The 14,162-nt window shown below is 40.2% G+C and overlaps 1 protein-coding gene across 1 annotated transcript in view; it reads left to right on the forward strand.

Moving 5' to 3' along the window:
* The window catches only part of STARD9 (StAR related lipid transfer domain containing 9), a 110,943-nt gene that overhangs the window by 91,693 nt on the left and 5,088 nt on the right, over positions 1–14,162 (forward strand). Inside the window, exons 24-26 of the mRNA XM_040599918.1 lie at positions 189–11,405; positions 12,212–12,409; positions 13,179–13,359. Of these exons, the coding sequence (XP_040455852.1) occupies positions 189–11,405; positions 12,212–12,409; positions 13,179–13,359 (11,596 nt within the window). The remainder of the gene's footprint in view (positions 1–188; positions 11,406–12,211; positions 12,410–13,178; positions 13,360–14,162) is intronic.

Consider the following 14,162-nt stretch of genomic DNA (forward strand, 5'->3'; position numbering starts at 1 on the left):
CTGTCAGAATTTTCTTTTTTTCCTCCTTTTTGTTTCTTTCTGCTAGAATTTAGAATTTGCTTTTGAAAGGTATTCAGATTGTTGTTTCATGTGTTGTTACTCTTAACTACAAGACGTTGCTGATGTGGAAGTGGTTAAATATGTTATTCAAGCAAGGACTGGGCTTTATTTTTTCTTTATTTCCATAGCTGTTTGTTGAAGAGGGAAACTGTCTCAAAGTTATCTACCTCATCAAATACTGATCAATGCTGTGAAGGCAGTACAACAGGGAGACTGTCATCTGTAGAATATCTTTGCAGAAGAGGTGAAGACGTTTCTGGGAGCGATGACCTTAATGATGAAAAAGGGATCTCCTTTTCAGTCCAGAGGCAGCTAACTGAAAAACAAAAACCATCTTCATTTGGAAATAAAAAAGTAGCAGAAAAAGACTCCAATGATTCAGCTATCATGGCATATAACAGAAATGATCAAGAAATTGAAAAGTTGGATAATAACCCAGGGCAAGCTGGATCTCCAAACCAGACCTCTAAAGGCCCCTCTCCTGATCTTTTTAAGGAGAAAGATGAGCCTGAAACCTTTATTACAGGGACAAGAATGACAAAAGCAAAGGTGCTAGGAGATTTAAGTCAGCCTGTAATTAGCAGCCTAGAACAAAATAGAGCTCAGGTATCTCATAAAAAGACTAGAATGGATAGCAATGGAAAAGGCCACAGGTCTTCTCCAGAAAACTTTCCTAAAGAAATGAAGAAAACAGTGTACGGAAACCCACCATCAGTGCATCTAAACCAAATGGTCAAGAACTGGAAGAAAGAGCCAAACTCAGCCTTGCCGAGTCACGAGAAATCAGTGGAACAGCAAGAATTTCTGGTGGTAGCAACATCAGTAGGAAATCTCACTAAGATGAATACACATGCACCACTCTCTTACGTCGAAAAAAAGTGGCACAGTGCTGAGGTGCTAAATGCTGGAGTACCCAAAACAGCAACAGATGTGCTGGGCAACTGGCAAGAGGATGATGAAAATGAGATTTCTGATACTGACAGTTCCTATTCTGTAGATTCTCTGTCTTGCGCTTACGCAAAAGCTTTCACAGAGAAACTGAAACAAGAGGATTTTGACAGAAATAAATGTCTTGCCAACCCAGAAGATTCTGAGAGTGATGACAGTCAAATGTCACAAGACTCTCTGGTAGAAAAGGAAAATAAAACCAAAAAGCAAAATACAAGTCGATTTCACAAGTCAAAGGCCCACCATGAGCCAGCTAAGCTTTACAAAAGCAGAACAGATCACCATGTCTCATCTTTGGTGACATCATATGCATCTCGTAGGAGACTGGGAAAGCCTGAAAGGAGCTTTTCTCTCGACAGTTTAGCTGATGGAGAAGAGATGCCAGCAGAAGATCCAGTAGAAGAATCCAAATCTGATTCATCTGATGAAGTGCCAGCAGAGATTTTTTGGAAGTTACAAACTCCTAGATCACCAACTATACAGACTGAGGAAGACCATGAGTCCAAGACCTGCGACGGAGATACAGAAAGGACAAACTATGATCTGAAACTGAGCAGTTCCTTTTATTTGGACACTAAACAACAACCTGCTTCCAGTAATGCTTGCAAGCAGTTGCTGAAGGAGACAGAAGTCTCCTTTGTAGAACAAGAAAGGTCTCTTGATAGACAACTGTATTACACAAGTGGAAATACTTTGCTTACTGCTGATGCTTGGTCTTCCTGTGACTCAAAGGTTGATATCAGCAGCCCCAGAATAACAGTGCCTTCTTCCCATGAAAATTTGGAATTTCAAGAAGCTCATCTGTGCTCTTTGAGCGAACCAGAGCTTTGGCTGAAGAAGGATGATCTAAAGCAGTCAGCTGCTGAAGTTTGCTTTGTGTCTGGCTCTAAGCAGATACACAGTATTACTCATTTATCACATCGCATAAACGAAATAAACACAGTTTTCTCATCTGACACATCAGAAGTACCTTTACCTGAAACAACAACTGCAAGCATTGTTCCTGGGAGCAGATCATTAAATAAGATTCTTAAGGGATGGACACACGCTAATGAAAATTCTTCCTTGGAATCTGAAGACATAATGTCCTCATTTGTCAGCTCAGTAGGACCAAGCTCCTCTTTTGTTCCTATTTCACCAAAGCATGATTATTATAAAAATTCAAGGTCAAATCATCCTGAACAAGAACAAATGAGTGAATTGCCTACTTATAGGTCTACCACTGAATGCACACAAACATTCAGCTGTTTTGAAAGCATCTCCGCTGCAGACTGCTTGTCACTGGTACCTGGGAAAGAGGAGGACTCTCTCTCTATGACTCACCCAGACCTGCCAAAAGATTGCAATCTGAAAAAAGCACCTTTTATTACTGTGTTGCCAATGCAAGTTTTGGAACAGAGAAATGGCTGCATAGATGCAAATTTAGAAGATGATTTCATCAGAACTTTTGAAAAAGATGACCTCAATGATGACTACAATAACTTGATGACAAAATCAACAGATTCGGGCAGTAGAAGTGCCTGTGTCAGTGCACCTGCTGCTGAACCTTCTACAGGACTTGCTCATAATATGACCTCACCACAGACAACTGCAGTGAAACAAGTCCAATTTGGAACCCACGGGCAGCTTTTTCCGAGAGGGGAAATACCAGCATGTTGTGATGAGGGTTTCTTTCTCAGTGAATTAACAAACAAGAACTGCTCTCTAGTAAGGAGTTATGAGCTTCAGACATTGGCTGGACAAGGAGCAGAATCACCTGTTACAGTAGGTCTCCTCAGATCCGGGGAAAGTAGTTTGGCAACAATGCAAGAAATGGATTATGAACAAATAACTGCAGAAGAAATAACAACAGAGACAGATTTTTCCTCACAGAAGACAACATACCGATGTAACCCTTCAGTTGTTGCTCGCAGTGCAAGTTATGACCAATCTGCAACACCAATAGAGATGTCTCAAAAAGAGATTATCTGTATGGAAATAAGCACAGATAGCTTGGCAGAGGTTGTGCCAGAGGTGCCTTCATTCAGAGATAATGAAGAATACAAATCAAAGGATGAAGACTTGTCTTCACTGAATAATGAATTCAAAAGCAAATCTGTTTCAAAAAACTATTCCCATGAATGTGCTATAGCAGAGAGTCGGGCAAGTTGCTCATCCCAACAAATTTCCAAAAATTCTACATTATGCATTGGTAATATAGGAGAAGAAAGCAGTGAAAGCAAAGAACACAATATCTTGAATTCTGAGGCTGTAGTTCAGAAAGAATTTTCATCCAAATATGAAAACTTAGTGGTAAATGAACTAAGTTATCTCATAGTGAATGTAAATGGGAAAGACACGGAGTCCTTCCCTGCTGATATTTGTGAGAGTACAAATGATTCTCTCCCAGAATCCAATTCAAGCATTTTTTACAAAGCTTCAGCAAAAGCTAATCTTTTTCAAAGTGCATCTGAGACTGAAACTTACGATAAACGACTGGAGCATGTCACAACAATGAAAGGAGATTGTGATGCTTCATCTAATCTTACTGTGGAAGTTAGTGCCACAGAAAGTTGTTCTGTTGCACGTTCTGGCTGCCTTTGCACAACATGTTCTTCAAAATCAACAGGGCAGAAAACCAGTACACATAAGATGACCGACATTTCTGTGGAATTTGATGCAGCCATTCTCTTGGAAACAGAAACACAGAACAAATCTTTACTTGAATCAAGAGAAGAGAAAGAGGCCTTTTTGGAAGGTGATTGTCCGGAGGGTATCTTGCTTGTTGATGATGTAAACTCAGAGTCAGGGAGAGTATTTGAATACAACACAAATACGTCAGCTACTGTTTCTCAAGAGGAGAGTCCATACATGAATAAAGAATTCAAAATTTTAAGAAACCCAGAAGCTGATCCAGAAGAAACTGTGACTTCTTATGATAATACAAAAGCAAACACTGATGAAGAAATAAAATTAATCAATAGTGCAATCAACTTTGAAAAAAATGCATTGGAAATTAAATCCAGACAGATTGAAAGTTTACCTGACTACCCAGTAGCCAAAATCCAAAGTGTAACTGAAGACAGGAGCAGAGAGGATTTTAAAGGCATTAGTCTGTCTCAGAATCCAAAGAAACCTATTGATATTGTAGCTTGTGAAGCTCAGTGTGAGTTTTATACAAATCTGTGCCTGACACATGAAGAGGCTGAGAAAGATGAACTCCGTGTAGCCAGCACTGGGTTAGAACACACGCGGGAACCAAAAGCACTTGTGCATTCTGGCAGCCAACTTGAAACAAGCAGCTTTTGCCAAAAAGAAAACAGCAAGAAAACAGAAATAGGTATTTATTCACCAGCATTTTCTGTTGCTCCCAAAAACACTGCTTCGGCTGCGTGTTCCCGCATGGCAGATACTACTCAGAATACTTCAGGCTTCCTTAATACTTCTGAGGGGCTCTTACAGATGAACAGAACAACAGAAAATGTGTTTAATACAGAGGATGTAGCTGCAACGGTACTAATCACAAGTAGGCAAGGCAATATTTTAGCAAAACCTGAAAATGAAGAAGGAGAAAATTCTAGCAATTTATTGAAAAGTTGTGTACCGTGCTGTTTGCCTCGGGAAGACAAAATTAACGAATGTGATGAGACTGGGAGTGAAAAACAAATTACCATGACAAACACTGAGGGGCTGATTGTCACAAGGCAAGAAGTCATATGCACAGATGAAAATGTTTTATTTACTGAAGAGTCTCCAGCTGTACATCAGATGTACTGTGACAGAGATAACAAAGAGGAAATTTTAAATCAATTTAAGATTCCTGAAAGATACCTGACAGCTTCAGGACTAGAACAGAATATACTGTTAGAAGATGATTCAAGATACCATGACCCTACTGAAATGAATGAAGATGGTGGCTCAGTGGACTCTGTTACAGATACAAGAAGTGCATTCATGAAAGATATCAATGCATATGAATATTCAGTTGATGATAGTACTGGTATTGGCCAATATAGAATTGAACAAGAATTTAAAAGTCTCCACATTAAAGAGGACAGCCATATGTATATGAGTTGCTCTATGCAATATCCTGAGTGTGGTGGCACTTCAGAAAACTTGAATGTCAGTATTGTTAGAAGACCTGGTATTTGTGAATTGGATCCAGTAGGCTCCAGAACTGAGCAGGAGAAAGTGCATTTGATGAATCTAGTACAGATGGCCAAAACAGACAAAGAAAAGCAGATGTTTGTAGAAAACACGGAGGAGGTAGAACTGATAATTTTACAAAAGCTGAATGAACTATTCCCTGAAGACAGAGGCAGCTGCCAAATAACACGTGATGACAGCAGATTAAATGAAATCTTAACAGAAAGCCAGTGGGTGTCTACCAGCTTTTCTAGAAATAATGAAGATATCAGCAAGCAACAAAATCCAACAACAACACTGATGTCTACTGAAAAAACCCAAGAAGTTTCACTTAAAGACTCCCCATTCCAGCCTGTAGATCATCTTTTGTATCTTGGAGTCGGTGATGATTCCCATCTTGTTCAAGATGTTCCCACTGCATTGAAAAGACATACAAAACTGTCTAACAGCAGTGTGGGAACTGGAGCTGTTCTGCCTTACTATGAAACATTTATGGAGAGTGAGGTCTGTGCGGGTATGCCTGTTGCAGTCAACAAAGTGGGAGAAGACAAATATCTCCCTGATAAAATGCAAAGAAAGAACGCAGCTTTTCTGCAAACCAGGACCACACAGGACAGGCAGGAGGAAGAACCCTTTGAATTTAACAGTGCACCTGATTATGCCATATCTGGGCAACTTGGCAATGAGAACACCTCTTCCCCCCCCTACAGTGCAGGCGGTCCTGAGTCTGAAACTGCTGTACTTCAGCAAGGGGCCAAAGGAAATTCATTTTCCTTGGAAAAATCAGATTCTTCTGAAGATGTAATTCAGGATGTTGACAGCGCTCATGAAGAACACAGTGTGGATTTAACAGTTAATAAGCTATCAAAATACTGCCTTAATTGCATAGAAGATACAGCTCAAGAGGAAAAGGGTACCATTGGGCCCGATTCACTGCTCTTGGATAATTCAAACCTGCATTCTTTTTCAGAGAAAGAAGTGATGGAAGATACAGGGGGGCAGGAAATGCATTCTTTACTAGAAATCTCTACACAAAAAATGTTTTACAATATTAATACAAGTCAGAAAGTACTTCACTCAGGGACTTTATCACAGCATGACGAGGAGAAATTTTTAAGCACAAGCTATACTACAACAAACAGTAAAAATGCAAATTCTCCTGGTGTAGCTGGGTATCAGCATGAGCCCAGAGAAAATCAGGGACACGGGACTTCTGAAGAGCGCTGTGTAGACCAACCAGGCAGCACTGTTTCTGAGAATGCTTCAACCCTTTCAGAAGGCCTGAACAAGTCTCCGTGGGAAAATCCACTTTATAGTAAAGAGTTTCTAAATTATAATAAGAACTCAGGCATTTCTGAACATTCCCCTGGTCTCCTGAATCATCCAGCATCATCTGCAGATGTTCTGATGGCCAGCAATGGAGACAAAGGTAAAACCAATGCTGTTCTCTCTGAAGAAACTAAATACTTTGAAAGTGATTCAACAGTTTCAAGTGTATCTGTAACTTTTCCTGACGTTTCTCAAAAAGGAAATGAAAGGAAAAATAATTCTGCAGTTGCAGAGGCTACATATGCTCAGAACAATAAAGTCCCTGAAAAAGTTGTGGGAGCAGATCAAAAGGAGGAAATAATTCAAGGTTCTTTCCAGAATTGCAATGACATAGAAGAAAATAAAATTCATGAGTACTCAGAACACTACAGTAACACTTCTAGCGTGACTATACCAGAATCGGGCTCACTTGCTTTTCAGAGCCAAGGACGGACTGGCAGCAAAGAATCGAAGTCTCATCCATCCTACCTTGCAGGTGATGCTCCAACTGATAAACCACTTCAAAGCTCCAAGAACTTTAGTGCTTTTGACACTTCTTGCTTACTTGATGACTCAAAATCTCTAATATTTAGTCAGCTTGAGGACTCACTTCAAGACACCTTTTTGACCGAGCAAGTTTCCTCCACTTCTGCAGATGTGTGCTCTGTGAAAGACGGAGGTTTTCCCCAAGTATTTGCAAGTGACAATCACCCATCCTTAACACCATTTTCAGAATCATTTTTAACTCCAGATATAGGCCATGGTGAAACTGGCATATATGATATTTCACATACAAGTACATTGAAACAACCTCCATTTGCTGTTTTGCAAATACAAGACACTCAGTCTGATAAGGCTGTGGTATTTGACGAGCCAATACGTGCCTCAGGAAGTATTTTACTTTCTCTTGCAAAAGAAAACAGGCATTGTCCAGTATCAGACACAGACTCTACTTCATATAAACATTCTGCTGCAGATGGGGAACCTGTGTATGGAAGTAATCATAAAAAAATTGACAACGATATAAAAGTCGATCAGCACTACTGGAGTAAAGTTTCACCACAAGAAGCTTGCACAGAACACATAGAGCAAGTACTAAATGATAGTTCTCTTTTATTACCATCATTACCTTTTTGGGATACTGGAAGGGCAGCTCTTGTTAAAGAGGGACAAATGAGAAAAATACTTAACAGAAATGAGGAAGAACTGCATTCAAATACTGAGGCTGAACATTTTGCAGTAAAGACAAAGCAGAGACAAACATTAAGTAGAGAACCTGTTGAAAAGCAAACTAATGCGTCCTCAAATTCTGCAAATGAATTAATAGGCTCAGAAGTTACAGTGTTGGAAAATCTATATCCAGAAGATGTTGATGTGGATCGTGAACACACCTGCAATTTGTTTAGTCCAGCATATCCCACATACAGCAGAAGCACTCATTCCAGGCGACTGTATCACACGGTGTTGGGTTTTGAAAAAAACCCTGCAGATGTGCAAGATAATTGTCAGTATATGCCTGCAGGTGAACAGATAGAACAGGTGCCAGACAGAACAAATACAGATGGTAGAAAAGAGATTTTACTTTGCAAAAATAATACAGGTTCAAGCGTTGATAGCCTTGATGCTGCTGCTGCTGCAGACAATTGTTCAACAATGGGAGATGCTACAATGAGGAATAAGACTCTGAAATCAGAAAGACTGAAGTTTTCTGTAATGAATAATGAAAATACCTCTGTAAATTTTTTACCAGAAGACCATAATTCGCTTCCTCAAGAATCCAAATTGGTGCAATTCAGGAGCAAAAGATCATATTCTACTACACGGAATACAAAGAGCTGTAAACAAAGTGAACAGAGACCTTATTTATACAGTCACAGACTATCAGCCCCAGCTATTGCTGTCTTTTCTGATACAGAATATACTTTGGAAGCTTCACCTAAGGGAGATCCTTTGTTATATTCTGCATCTAAATCACTACAAGATTTAAATATGAGTGTAGAGCCTCCATCACCAACTGAAGATGATCTTCGTGGAATTGAAAGATTTTCAAAGCCGGAATCAAAGAACTTTCTACAGGTTAAATCTAAACCCAGGTTTCAGCAAAGAATGGCACAAACTAAGAAGCTTGCAAACTGTGACCTCAAAAATTTGCAAAATTTTTCAGCAAGAACCCGAAGCAGCCAGTCTTTACAAGACTGTAGTACCCAATCTCCATTGTCCTTACAGCACACAGCTCACTGTTCTGTGGGTGTAGAAGCAAATGTTGGTTCAAAGAGTAGTTCTGTAGCTCAGTGTAGTGAAGGGGAAGTTGAAGAAGCCAGATACCAGCCTGAAACAGATTTATTTTTGCAAGACAATAAAGATGCGATGCGTTTTAGTTCAAGTGATATCAACCCATATATTCAACCATGGCCACAAGGTGGGTCATGCAGGATTGGCTGGAAACAGTATGTTTTTGGAAGTGCAAGTGATGTCTCTTGCAATCAAATTCCTTTAAACCTGGAAAATCGTAAAGTTATGAGATGTTCCAGTGTAGACAATGGATTGAATTCTCAAAATTCTCCTTTTCACTCTCATCTCAGTTCATATGCTACAGCAAAAGTTCTGTCGAGCACTTTAAGCAGCATTGAAGGTCTTCAAGGATGGGACAGTGTCAGACAAGACTTAAAATCTGCATACTCAAGTGACAGTACCAAGCGGTATAGCAACGCATCCAGTGAGATATTGGAAACTAATCCAGAAAATAACACTGCTGAATTTGAGAATCCTTCTGCACAACCTGGTAACTCTTCAGTTCAGGTTGATGAAATTGTACTATTATATCCTTCTGAGTCTGAAAGGTCTTCCAAAAAACTGCCAGGGATTACATGTGAGCAGGGAACACAAACAACAGCTACAGGAAGGTATAAAAGGCAGAGAAGACATCAGAGAAGCTATACAGATGTTTCTGCAAGAAAGCAGGAAACAAACAGAGATTTATTTCATCAACCTTCTTCTTGGACAAGCATGCAGAATCTGTCCATGCATCTGTCACAGCTGCTTCAGAACACTTCTGAGCTGTTGGGAAATCTCTCCCAACAGAGTATTATAGAAAATGAGCAGAATGCCAAAATCAATGAAAGAGGAACTGAAGAGGTTGTAAAGGTTACTAGATCAGATAGCTGCACTCAGACTACAGCAGATGTAGGCACTCAAACTGAGATTTTGGAAGAACCTCAAAGCAAACACAAAGAAAAACAACTGGAGGCAAAAATAGAAAATGAATTGAGGGCAGCTCAGGCAGTAAATACTGATTGGAAAGGAATAGGTGCAGATGCAGTAGGTAAGATTCCCAAAAGGAAAGAGGAAACACTCTCTCTTGAAGAAAGAACACAAGAACGAACAGGGATGAGAAATCTGGGCAATCCTGACTTCCAGGATAGTCTTGACAGCATTTTGGAAGACTCCTTTATGAGTCTGCCACTCTTACCCAGAACCTCCACTCCTAACTTAGATTTTCAAAAAACATCACTAAATGCACAGCAGAATGTTACTTCTGCTAGTACCAGAGTTTCATCTGTCACATCGTCTTCGTTGAGTTCAGGGCAAGATGGCTCCTCATGCACTGTAGTTAGCAGCCCTACTAATAGCACCGCTCAATCTCCAGCGTCTTATGCTCGGGATAAAAGAAGTGTTGGTGAACTGGAGGTCCCAGCAGAAAGAAAATTTTGTTACAAAAACACCCTGCTAGTTGATAGGGCCTCTTCCCCTATTCTTACTCTTAGTGCTAGTCCCAGCAGCCAGACTGCTTTTAGCAAGTCTGTCTGCCCTATTAAAGAGCCTCTTGGACATTCTGGTGACACTTCAAGTCCCCGTCACAAGCAGAGAAAGCAGAGGGCAGGTCCACAGTCCATGCAACCTCGTGTGGACAATTTTTCACAGACAGAAACAGACAGTGAATCTAGCACTTCCAGAGAACATAAGGGTGTAAGAAAGAAATTGGAAAGTTTCTCAGATAAGAAAACAGACAAAGAGCTTTTGGGACAGGATGCTTCAAAAGACTTGGAACAGCCCAGAGTCATGGTTGACTCCCATGCTACCATTTGTGCAAAACGGCTGTATCACTCCAGTAGTACGTTGGAGGTGTCTGGCCATAGGGAAGTTTTAACAGGAGACCTCAGAGACCCACTGGCACATTCGCTTCGTTGTATGTATGTCACAAGGGGAGGAAGAGGTTCTTCAGCTGGAATCACACATGAAAGATATGTTGGTAATTCCGACACTGCTTTGATTCATAACTGCCCACCTCCAAATGCTGACTTACTTTTTAATCAAAAAGTTAGTGCCACTTTTTCAAGTCAGACAAATGCTGGTGTGTCCTCAGAACCTCTGGTAGAAGCATCTTCTCTACAATTTCACGATTTCTTCTGGAAAAATGAAAACAGCTGCCTTCCCCCCCTCTCTGATGTGAGCGACGTGCAAACTTCCTTCCAAGACGACAATACAGGTTCTGTCAGTGAAAGTGAATGCGACACTGAAATTCCTCTCAACAAAAACACTACTTTTGCAAAGCCTTACAGACCTCGCAGCTATAGCCTCCGTGACTTACCCATACACAATAAATTTAGCAACTGGTGTGGTGTTAAGGGGAGCCATCCTTCTTCGTTACTCAGCTTGAGTGGCAGTGTGACCGATTTACGAAGTCAGGCAGAAAAGAAACCTAGAAGCACACGAGCAACAGAAATGGAAGGGAAGGCCCAGCTTTGTGACAGCAGGAGCAGAGAGATCGAGAGACTTCAAAGAGAGCGCGCTCAGATCATGTCTGGCATTCACCTGGATCTGCATCAGCATCCCCTCACTGTGGAACTGACCGAAGCAAAGCTCAATTACGGCATCGGGGAAACAGACGCCCTGCTGAAGGTCCTGCAGAGTGGAACTACCGATGACCTGGTGGCAATTCCAGTGAAGCAGCAACTTTATGAAAGGTAATTACTTATTAAGTATTTTGAATGCACTTCCTATACGCTTCATGCAGCATAAAGAGCATTTAGTAATGAGCGCTTAAATCACTTAGTCACACAGAATGGACTATATGTGAAGTGATACAGTATTAAGCTTACTTTATATACAGTTAAGTAATGCATTTAAGACAAAATTTTGGGCTGACTTCAAGAAAATAGGGAAAAGTTTAAGAATCCAATCTAGTGTCACCTCACTCAAAACTTCTAGCAAATATAAGAGTGATCATGAGTACCTGGTGATCGTGGGAATGTATTTTGTTGATGAATTGCAATGTAAAAATAATGGATACATGCTGTTTATGGGAGTATCTCATTTGTGCTTCTGTGAATAAATGCTGATGTATGAATATGCAAAAACATTTTTTTAAACCCCATAAATATACAAAATTATGAAAAAATCAAGATCCTAGATGCTTGCAATTGGATTATAGAACTCAGTTTAGGAAGCTCTTGTCACTAAAAATATTTAGCAGTAGCTACGTTAGCCTCTGTCTTCAATTTGTCTCTTAGCCATTACAAATAAGCAGTAACCAAGACCCTCTTAAGCATCTCCTACTGTTATAAAAGCAGTGGAGTTTTAGAATTTCTGCATCATCTGTCACCATATGGCCAAAGGGGTATTTGCGAAGAGTGTGTCTGGTACTAGGTTCCTATAAACTTGACATTACAAAGCTACCTAATATTTAAGTGTTTTCTGAAGTACAGGGTTGTAAAGGTTACTAGGAATGTACAGGGTACATTTTGTTGCTCTAATCATGTTTCCCCAACAGACACATGAGGACTATTGAAACTCTGAGGAAAGAAAGGGAAAAAAGGCTGCAAAGATACCAAAGAAGCCGAAGTCTGAGTCCTCAAAAGCATTTAAGTCTGTTGCAGACACTGGATGCAAGTCAGAGGGATCTAGATCTCCCCAGCAGACGCCGAGAATATCTGCAACAGCTGAGGAGAGATGTGGTAGAAAATACCAGGTAGGGCATTACGAACCTCTCTTTTGGCCTGGTGTACATTAACTGTTCACAGTGGGTGCGCATTAATGGTTCTTGCTGACATCAGAGACTTCTGTGACAGAATTCTTCTCAATGCAGAAGTGTTGAACTTTGCGACAGAAAGTGCTTTCAGGAAAAACGTGGCTGATTTTAGAAAACATTCATTGAAATATTCTGTCTAGTTTATTTCGGTCCACAACAAGCATCTAATTTGTTTTATGTGTATGATTTATGGGGACAGTCAAGTATTCAGTCTTGACTCATTACAGACCTGTCTGTCTTCTTACTCCTTCACATAAAAGCCAGAGGAAATAGCTTCATGTTAAATATCGAAGAGTTCTGCAACACTTTACCGTTTAGAATTTCTCATCCTCAACCATATCCCCTGAATGACTTTTGCTGCCTTTGAGGAAGGTCAGGAGACAGTTATTTTCCCAACACAATTATTTTGTGTGTGATATGCCAAAGTGGTAACCTTAGATCATTTGGAGAGCTGACTCAGAAACCAGTGCAATTTCTGGAGTAAACTCAGTGGTAAACGACTTGCAATCTGAATAATTTTCCAAGGTTGATGTCTGTGCAGCCTTTAGTGAGCAAAGAGAAACTTTGGAGGCTAATCTGGTGGGGTTTAATTGCTTTTCTGGCAAATTTTCCTGTTCTGTGTTGAAAGATTATTTTCTCATGGTATTTTGTCAGGTGGCCTGATTTCAAGTACTTATGTGTATTTTCCCACACTTACCTATCCTTACAGAGTTCAAGAACCAAAAAGAAGCATTCAGCATCCTTCAGACATTGAACTGTTGCTCCGAGACTACCAGAGGGCACGAGAGGAAACCAAAACTGAAATTGCACGAGCTAGGGACAAACTTCGGGAGAGAGCTGAGCAAGAAAAAAGGCGCATACGGGAGCAAATATTTTCTCAGTTACAGAAGGTGAGCATTATGGAGGAAACCATTACACGTTCTTCATATCAAAGCATTTTTTTAAAAGGCCTTGTTCCATGGCTAAGTAATTCTCCTGTTTGATATGCATCAGCATAGAAAACCCAAAGAATTAAATGCAAATTTGTGCTTTAAAAAGATCTCAGTAATACTGAATGATAATATTCATGCTTCTGAACTACATCTTCCTGAAGCCACATTTTATGTGCAAGAAACCCTAACGTTTTCTCATTAGATCAAGCTTACACAGCCATCCTGTGGGGCATCTGCCCAGTCCATGGAAGAGTTTTGCTAAATAAACTGAGTTTATTTCAGTATGTACTTAAACATACAGGTCTCTTTTTTTTTTTTTTTTTTTTTTTTTTCCCCTGTTTCTCTTTTTAGATTGTCTTCCATGTGTGTTTTTGTCCTGTACTTTTGTTTTTTTTCTTCTGCACTTTGTTACCCATCTGGCACCGTCTGGGCATATGCATTTTTCTCCTGGATGCAAGGATGTGGGGGTGTGTCTGTTCTGCCCCGTTTCTGACTATACTTTCATGCAGTAACCTTTGTCAGTGCCTGACAATGCAGCTTCAATCATACCTGCAGACCTCCTCTCCTCATTCGTGTGTATCTGGCATAAAATATGGTGAATGCTTATCTCATTGCTCTGCACCCATTTTCCATTGCATTTTCCCTGACTGCCAAGTTTTACAAGGGTGTTTTGCTCTACGGCTTATATAATCTTAGTCTTTCAGACGAGCCCGCTTATTTAATACTTTCTGTATGGCAACAGCTTTTGTCCTGTCAACACT

This window comes from Falco naumanni, chromosome 7 (genome assembly GCF_017639655.2).
Source record: "Falco naumanni isolate bFalNau1 chromosome 7, bFalNau1.pat, whole genome shotgun sequence".
Classification (NCBI taxonomy): Eukaryota; Metazoa; Chordata; class Aves; order Falconiformes; family Falconidae; genus Falco; species Falco naumanni.